At 38.5% G+C, this 9,920-nt stretch overlaps 1 protein-coding gene across 3 annotated transcripts in view; it reads right to left on the bottom strand.

Moving 5' to 3' along the window:
* Positions 1 to 316: 316 nt before the first annotated feature.
* Positions 317 to 9,920, bottom strand: part of KLHL2 (kelch like family member 2) — a 60,374-nt gene continuing 50,770 nt past the window's right edge. For all 3 annotated transcript variants that reach the window (XM_039347441.1, XM_039347442.1, XM_039347443.1), the window contains 3 exons: positions 7,982 to 8,122; positions 1,791 to 1,934; positions 317 to 1,279 (listed from right to left, as the gene is read on the bottom strand). In XM_039347441.1, the coding sequence (XP_039203375.1) occupies positions 1,251 to 1,279; positions 1,791 to 1,934; positions 7,982 to 8,122 (314 nt within the window). In that variant the 3' untranslated portion in view covers positions 317 to 1,250. The remainder of the gene's footprint in view (positions 1,280 to 1,790; positions 1,935 to 7,981; positions 8,123 to 9,920) is intronic.

Raw genomic sequence — 9,920 nt, 5'->3', positions numbered from 1 at the left:
GGAGGTCCTGGCTCCGCCTCTGAGGCCTCTTGCTCAATCGGAGCCTTCCAAAAGTTCCAATGCCAACCCAGGCTCCCCCTCCACATGCGACTCCTCATCCAAACCACAACAGGGCCTAAGACAGAACCTTGTGGTACCCCCTGCTTACTTTCTTCCATGTAGATGCAGTACCATTAAGGACTACTCGTTGAGTACAGTTTGTCAGCCAGTTACAAATCCATCTGGTGATGATCCTGTCTATCCCACATTTTTCTAGCTATGAGAGTGAAGTCATCTGCCAATGAAAGAGCAACCAGATAAAAAAGCAACCTCAAACTTGAGAAAAGTATGTAAATTTTTATTAAAGAAAACAGATCAAAATGACAATACTTTGGGTCAAATTTAATACATCCAGTTTAATATATTTCTTGTACAAATATGTTCACATATAATAATTAATAGCAGTAATTAATAGCAGCTAACAGTTTTAAATAATTACAAACTTTAAATATTGTTACACGGGAAGAGTTTTAAATGCCATGCAAGTAAAATAACCCCATACATTCATTTTAATCCATAATTATTACCATGTCCAATTACAATTAAGATAAATACATCAAAACATAACAAAGGGATCTTGCTGACTAGAAATCACCAGTATATAAGTTAAAACACTTTTTAATTGAGATTTTTGCGGTTTCAGTTTCATGGCATTAGTAAATATCAAAATATACACCTCTGTTTTACAATGTAGTATTGGAATACCATGCCAGTTATAAATAGTATCAGCAAGTCCCTAACAAATATGAAGAAAATTTATAAATATGCAAACATTTGTAATATGACCAAAGATGATTGAGAAAAAGTAATGCAGGCATAAAACCTACTATTCATGGACATTTTACTCCCCAAAATCTCTATTTTGTTTACTTTCACCAGAACACATTACTTTATGTTCTACCAGGAAAAAAAATCTATAGTCAACCATATGGGAGACATGATTGGCTCTTAAGAAAATGAGTTTTGTCTAGAAACCAGCAAATAAGGTCCATACAGTTTTGTACATCTCCAGTAGATGCAGCCTACTGTGGAATAATGCTACACTTTGCTTCAACCTGGAATAATCTTCATTTTAAACCTTAATTGCAGTTTCCAACATGTGTCAGTGCACAGCCACAAGTTGAGAAGTGCTTTGATGCTTAATCACTTCAATACTACTTGTTAAAGCTTGGTTTTAAGTGCATAATGAAGACGGGAAAATCTGCACCAATTCACAATGGTTTGTCAATAACAGTCACACCTAGAAAGAGAGATGCAAGAGATCAATTATTTATACTGGAACATTGCTAAATAATATTGGAGAAGGTTTATTCACAAATGCTTCATATACCTGTAATACATATCATGAGTACCACCTTGATGAAGATGGGGTACTGAACCTGAGAAAATATACGCTATCCAAATTCACAGACTTGCCCACAAAATCTGGTGATGGTGTCAAAATAATGAAATATGCATTGTGATATCACAATATGCATTTTGTCATTTGCCTCTCTCTTTGCCTGACCAAACATCAATGATTCCACAATTATTCACTTTTTGCACCATATGCTATAACCGGTATGACTTCCATTTAAAAAGTAAAAGGTCCTGCCCATTCTGCTAATGTCGGGGCCATACTTCCTTCCATTCCCCATATCCTTAAAATAATGGTGATGAATATGATGATGATAAAACAATTCCTGAGCTGGAAAATATATCAAGTTTTGTTCTAGAAGGGAACAGTATTTTCCAAATTTATTTTCCAATACCTGCATAACTTCTTCCTGTACTCATACATGATGATACAACTGTCCATTTATCTGTCATCGGGTTATAATATTCCACTGTGGCCAAGTTACAGGAGCCATCATCTCCTCCAATTACATATAAAAGTCCATTTACAGCAGAAACCCCTAATACGAAAAAGAAATAAAACATTGTCACTTGGTTGCTCACCAGCCAGGCAATATTTGCTAGTTTAGTTTTGAAAGAAAAATTGGAGGAACAAACAAGAGCTACAGTAATAACAATAGTAATTTATTAAATGTATATGTCACCTTATTCCCAGCACTTAAGGGTGGTTTACAGTTTACAGCACAAAAACACGATGGCAAAGAAATCAAACCCAGAAGGGAACAAAAAAGAAAGAAATTGTCCTCTCCAAATAATAATACCTGCTGTGCAAAGGTTCTGGAAGCTTTAATAATAAAAACCAAGGAGCAAGTAAAAATATGAGACTAAAATAAATACGAAGACCGAACTATGACAACAGGTACAAGTACCCAGCCTTAGAACTGAAAGTGGAGAGACTGAAGTAATACACAGCTGCTGCCTTTTAAGATCAACCATCAACAATAAAGGAACACACTGCAGACTAGCACTCAGTACAGTAGTCATGAAGGCCTTGGAAAATATATTAATATTCCATCATGTATTTATACCTACAGAAATCAGAATCCTGGAGGCAATGGTAGTCTCCTTGACCCTCTATGGCAGTGGTTCTCAACCTTTTTAATGCCGCGACCCCCCAACCGGTCGTAAGTCGAGGACTACTCAACCGGTTGTAAGTCGAGGACTACACAACTGGTGCAGCATTGTTTGCAGAATGGGACTTTTGGCGGGCTCAGCAGGGCAGAGACAGCCTGGACAATTCCTATTGGCTTTTGAAAGCCAATAGAATTAGACTCTATTCAAGAGAGTCTAATTCTATTGGCTTTCAAAAGCCAATAGAATAAAAGGGAGTAGCACAGCTAAGGAAAAGGGGAAAAAATGGTGGACTGCGTTGTTTGGCGACCCCCGTAAAATGGTCGTTCGACCCCAAATGGGGTCCCGACCCACAGGTTGAGAACCACTGCTCTATGGAAACAGAATTTGGACTTTGAAAAAGGAAGAGAGGGAAAGTATTGACACTTCTGACTACAGAGAATAATTTGGAAAACCAAGAAAACAAATGGATCACTGAACAAATTCACTCAAACTTCTCACAAGAGCCACAAATGATTCAAATTATAGAGTTAAAATTCCATTAGGTTGATGGGGTAAGATTAACCTCACTGAAATGGTTACTATCCCCCGGCCCCAATTGATTTATATTTAACAGCATTCTCATGTTAATTTCAAGTAGATATTTTATTCAGATCGATAAATTACTGAAGACATATTTATATTACTAAGAATTTCATTGGCTAAACTGAGATCATCTTTCAATGAAAGATCATCTTGGTTTTATTTTAATTGACTTTTAAATTTAAGATCTTTATTTACTGTTTTAATATTTTATAGTGCATTTTATTCGAACTGCCTAGAGTTGCCTTTGGCGAGGTGGATGGCATGCACGTTTGACTGATAAATAAACAAATAAGTGTATATTATAATCTATATTTATGCAAAGTTATAGGCTTCATTGGAATGTTTTTTTCTGTTAGCATCTTGGCAATTCTTGGGTCAACATATAACAAAAAATGCCCTTCATTTCCTAGTTTGAGAGCAGCTAGATATATTTGGGCCTTACCGTGACATAGATTGGATTTCAATGCTGGGTTTATTGAAAGCTTTATGGAAGAATTCTACTTTAGAAATAGGTGATAAAACATTCTATTGGAAAGAATGGGCTGAATCTGGAATAATTACTTTAAATCAATTATATTAACGAATTTCAACAACTTAAGATGGAATTTTCTTTGCCTAATATAGAACACTGGCAATATAATAAACTCAGCCACCTTTACTAAACTCAAACTCAGCAGAACCAAACAGCTGCCTCAAAAGAGTCTGAGATATTATTTTTTTATTAATCGTCTTTTCAAATCAAATAAATTTTGTATCTATAAGTTTTAAACTATGTTAAAATAATTGACATTTATGACATATGAGATAAAGCTGAGATATCCAATAATGAAACATCAATAAATGGAAGTAAAAGGTATTAGGTTTATTTCTTTAATTCATCAAAACAAATTATTCCACAAGATGTTGTCAGAGGCTTCAAAGAATACATCAGAAAGAATTACCTGTAGATTTTCCTTGTTAGAAATAAGATTTTTTTCCATATTATTTACTTTTGTCCATTGTTCATTATTGTAGAATATTTTAATACAATGTGTTAAATTTGTGAATATTATTTTGAACTGTATTCCAAAGTTTGAAATTGTAACTAAATAATTATACTAAACTGGAAAAATACTTACTTTAGACATTAGAGTTCAAAAATTATTCGGCATCAATTTTTAAGGAGGCATTTTTTTTCTACTAATTAAAAAAAACTCACAACAGAGTTATGTTTCTATTTGGCAGAATCATATATTTTACAATAGACAAATCTTTGAGTAATTTTATAGATTATTATTAAACATGATGTGATATATTTAGAGAATTGTTATGAATTTAACATATTCTTTAAACAATTTTTAGTTTAGTTTTTTATTTTTATTTTCTTTTTTTGTAATATAATTTAATAATTAATTAGGTCATCTACTGGGCAAGTGTACTATGGTTTTTCAGTCTGCTTTGTTCATAGCTTTTTGTGTATTTTTTTGTAAAGAAAATTAAATTAAAAACATCCCATGAGTATATTTAAGAAGTGGCTTGAGTTCGTATTTGTAAGCATCTCTGGGAGCAATTTTAATGGGAAATGCTTAAGCAAACAATATGCATTGTTTACTTGAATAGTATGCATATATTTATTAAATTTATACAGTGACACATCTCATATACATGATTCAGCTCCAGGAGCAGATTTTATTTCGGCTGAATTATTAATTACTTATAGAGTGGTGGATACCCATCCTGGCAGCGCTATTCACCTATATTGACTCCAGCAGCCCTGTCCCAGAGGATTGGGGCTTGGCAATTGTCCCAATTTATAAAAAGGGAAAGAGAGATAACCCTGCCAACTACAGACCAATAAGTCTGCTAAATATAACCAGCAAACTCTATGCCAATCTCCTTCAAGATAAATTAAAGGAGTGGCTGGATCTTGAGAACCTGATTGCCGAAGAACAAGCCGGGTTTAAAGAGGGGAGAGGCACCATAGATCAGTGCTTAGTTCTTCATCATTTGATTGAAAAATATGCATCAGAAAGACCTGTATCATTATACGCTGCCTTTATACATCTTAAGGCAGCTTTTGACACGGTTACAAGGACTAAGCTATGGGAGAAGCTGAAAGCTGCCTCAATTAATCACAGACTCCTCCATCTGTTACATGCCTTACATACCAAAACATCCCTCAAGGGTCTCTCTCGAGGTCAGTTGAAACTCAAAAGGGGGTTAAACGGGTGCATTTTGCCCCCCTTGCTCTTCAATTTTTACATAAATGATATGGTAAAATGGTTAAATAATCCAAATTACCACCCCCCAAAAACCGAAGCATTGCTCTGCTGCTCTATGCAGATGATGCTGTGATTCTCTCCAGGACTCCAGTTGACCTTAAAAGAGCTTTGAGAGCCCTTGTCCAGTATTGCAAATATAATAAACTGAACATAAAGTATGAGAAAACAAAGGTTATGGCTTTTGCAAAAAGGCCAAAATGGTACTCATGGTATCTAAAAAGCCACAAAATAGAGCAGGTGACCACCTTTAAATACCTAGGGGTAGTCACCCATGCCACTGGCTCACAAAAAGCCCATAGAGAATACACAGCTGCCTCTGGCCAACGATCAGCGAATGCCATTCTTAATTTTTTTCCGCACAAAGGGAGGACACTATGTTCCAGTTGCAATTAAGTTCTTTCTGGCCAAGTCAGTAGCACAGCTTCTTTATGGGACCTTGCTCGGACCCTCAGGTTTGTGTTTTACACCACTGGAAAAAATTCAATCCAAATTTATCAGAACAATTATCCAGATGCTGCGCTGTGTCCCAAATGCATTTCTGTGCCTGGAGACAGGATTGATAAAAGTCGAAGCAAGAATCCTTAAACATCTGGCTAAGGCTTAATTGCTTTCCACAAGGCCTTGCTCCATTAATTCTACAAGATAAATTTTCCTCTTCATGGATCAAAGCAGTCGAATCCAACCTTGCCAAACTAGGCTTCTCGTCAGCCTCAATTCTCAAATTGGACTACGACCAAGCAAAACAAACCTTGCATCAAAGGGTAGAGGACATCGAGAGGCAAGCAGACTTAGGTATGGCTCCGCTGTTTCTGGCTCCAGACTCTATTAGATACATGGTTACGCCTGCCAGGTATCTTAGTCAGTTGGAGTCAGTAAACCACTGGAAAGCATTCTCGCTTGCACAGTGCCATGCATTTCCATCGGCCGTCCTGTACGGCAAGTATACAAAGACAACACTGTCTGAAAGACACCGCTCCTGTGGCTCAGGGGAGGTGGAGACCATTGGACACATACTTTTTCGATGTTCCTTCTACAGAGCCATTTGGAAAAACCATATCCTCCCCATAATTGATAAGCATCCTGGTTGTTCGGAAAGTATTTATCTCCAGTGGCTGCTTAAAGATGAGTAGGCAGTGATCATGGTGCAGGTGGTTAGATTCAGTGCAGCAGCATTGGGGATTCGCCAGAAACATAAATAATCATTTTAGATCTTTTTAATAATCTTTTATAATAGATTTTATTACCTGTTTTATCCAGTTTTAGACTATACTCAATGTATTTTCATTGTCAGATCAGTATGATTCAGTTTTTCTGAAGCTAGCTTGTTTTTGATATACTGTCTGTAAACTAGGCAGACCTTGGTCACTCATTGATTACATCACTGATTGTGATGTATTGCTATGTCCACTTGTGATGGTTCTGTTTAGTTTTGTTTTATCTGAATGTTTGATTTATGTATGGCCTTTGGCTGTAATAAATTGATTGACTGATATACATCAGCGATGGTGAACCTTTTAGAGACCGAGTGCCCAAACTGCAACCCAAAACCCACTTATTTATCGCCGGGTGCCAAGTGGGCATGGCCCACTGGATGGGCATGGCCCACTGGGTGGGCATGGCTGTGGTGGTCATGGCAGATTGGGTGGGTGTGGCCAAGGTGGGCGTGGTCACCTCAATGTTGCTCGTGGAGAGGGATGCATGTGGGGGGTGGGGAGGGTTGGGGGAGATCCAGAGGGTCTCTGGCAGGTGGGGTGGTAGACAGGAGGCTCATCCTACGGATTGAGGTGAGGCAGCATGGGGCAAGGCAAGGCTGGGGTGGTTGCTGCCTGACATCATCGCCCCCCACACACAGGCCAGCGAGCGCATGGGGGCCGATGGTGTCCGTCAGCAGCCACAGCCTGCTGGCCCCTCGACCAGCACACTCTGGAGCTCCACAGCCCGCCGCTAGCAGTTCAAAGAAGCCACCTCTGAGCTGGATGGCCGGCTGACGGCTGAGGAGGTGATGCAGTGGGTTGTGCCCAGGAAAAGAAGAGCATGCAAGACCAGGAAGGACGGGATGGGAGGGAGGGAAACCAGTGCCGGGATGCATCTGGCCACATGGGACCTCAGCGAGTTAGCAGGAGGCTGATTGAAGAGAGATGGTTGCCATCTCCCGGGCATGGCATGCGTGCCCACAGAGAGGGCTCTAAGTGCTGCCTCTGGCATGCGTGCCATAGGTTCTCCTCCACTGATATACATGATTCTGAGCAACTAACAATTAAGACAAAATAAAAACAAAACAGAAAGTATGACCAATTTAAAAATGATCAATTCAGTCTTGATAGAACTATAATTTTGTTTTGTTTCTTTTTCTGTCTTCTGCTGATGTGCTAACCTTGAAACAATAAAAAGCATTGTAGTTTTAAAATTGCTGGGAACTGCTATAATGTTGTCAGAGTGTATATCCATTAAGAAAATGAACCAATACTTTTATGCCTTTGGCTACTCTTAACATATTCCCATAAAAGGCTACTTTTAACATATTCCCTTGCCTTATTTATGATTGTATTGATGACTTTTTAAAATTGCATGATAACTAGTGCTTTTTCAAATTGACCATTAAAAAGTCCTTTATGACTTCAAATATTTACCTGCGTTTCTCCTACACATGTTCATATCTGCAACCTGTTTCCATACATTGATGGTGGGATCATAAACTTCAACACTTTTTCTAACTAAAGGGCCATCATGTCCTCCAACTGCGTATAATAAGTTATTTAAAACCCCAACACCTGCAAAGATAAAATAAAAAGATTCAGAAATCAGAGAAAAGGGGCTATTGTTTTCTCAAATGCCATCAACTTTTAAAAAAAATAATAAAAGGACATAATTGCATCAACAACATTTTAGTTGTTAAAACGTTACTGAGATCATATGACTAAAATATTTTTAAATATGAGAACATTATTTATAAGCCCTCCTCTAAGATCTTAAGTATAAAAATCCAAAAATTGCTGCTAATTATGATTTTTAATGTGAAATATATTAAATAGATTTAATAATATTATATATTATGGATCATGAATCTGGTACTACCTTCTCAGCCTAAGAAATGTTCTGAAAAGGCTTAAGTTTTCATGAGCTACAGCTAACTTCATCAGATGAATGGAGGTGCTAGATGTAGGATTTAAGTTGGGATGAAACAAAGCTTATCTCTTAAATAGAAAAATGTACTGCATATTTTAACCTTCGGAATGCAGGGGCTATGACCTTTATCCCTAAACTGATGTAACAGCCACAAACCACATTCAGACAAAAAAAAAAAAGGGGGGGGGGTCTTCCTCATTTAGTGGTTAACACAGATGACCAAAGCAGACTTCCATGGAGTCTCTAAAATTTTGGTTGGAAACAGAACGCCATTTAAAAGTGTCAAAGGAAATAAATAGGGAAGACTCCCTGCGCTAGGATTTTTGTAGTTTAAAGCATTACAGAGGTGTTTGACCTAGAAAGCTAGATATAAGGATTGTGCATACAGTTTTCTAGAGCAGTGTTTCTCAACCTTGACAATTTTAAGGCATGTGGACTTCAACTCCCAGAATTCCACAGCCAGCAATGCTGGCTGTGGAATTCTGGGAGTTGAAGTCCACATGCCTTAAAATTGTCAAGGTTGAGAAACAATGTTCTACAGGATCAGGATGGGCTCACTCTGTAAGCCTGAAAAAGCAAAGAAAGGTTACTTTCTTCAATAATCCTTTGTGGAATTATAACAATCAGGAGGGGAGAATGGCTGTCCCGCAAGTATTATCTATAGACATTTTATTAGTTTTCAACTATAACAATCTCCAGTGTCTCGTGTACAGTGTGTTGTCTTGGTTTATATTTTAACAAGAAAAAAAGGACAATAATAATTAATTAACAATCAGTAATAATTAAATTTGATAATTCCATAATTAATAATTCCATTAATTAATATATTAATTAATGATACAGGTATTATCTAGATCAGCGGTTCTCAACCTATGGGTCGCGACCCCATTTGGGGCTGATCGACCATGTTTCGGGGGTCGCCAAAGGTGGCGATCCGCCATTTTTTGCGGCGCCGTGCACGCGCGCCGCGCACGGGGGTGGCACCGCGCACAGGGGCGCCACCACGCATGTGCACCGTGCACAGGGGCGGCACCGCGCATGCGCACCGTGCACGGGGCCGCCGCCGCGCATGTGCGTCGCGCATGAGGGCGGTGTCGTGCACGCGCATCATGCATGGGGGGCCGTCGCACATGCGCGTCGCGCATGGGGGGCCGTCGCACATGCGCGTCGCACATGGGGGCGCCGCGCATGCGCACCGCCGTCGCCGTCACACAAACATTGAGAAGCACTGATCTAGATCTTCAGACAGAGGATGGAGAGAAGAATGAAGAAAGAAATCGCTCATCAGAAAGAAAAGCTAAACAGTGTGCATATATTTATTAAATTTATATAGCAACCCATCTCAAATACATGACTCTGGGCAGCTAACTGAAAATTAGCTGCCCAGAGAAGAAAATTAAAAAGGGCATCTGGTTGAATGAATTGTAATTGCAGAGTGGCAGC

Source organism: Crotalus tigris, unplaced genomic scaffold (genome assembly GCF_016545835.1).
Source record: "Crotalus tigris isolate CLP2741 ecotype Arizona unplaced genomic scaffold, ASM1654583v1 scf7180000018073.2002930, whole genome shotgun sequence".
In the NCBI taxonomy this organism is placed as follows: domain Eukaryota; kingdom Metazoa; phylum Chordata; class Lepidosauria; order Squamata; family Viperidae; genus Crotalus; species Crotalus tigris.
The sequence above is the reverse complement of the archived record's forward strand: the minus strand, read 5'-3'. Positions and strand labels throughout refer to the sequence as shown.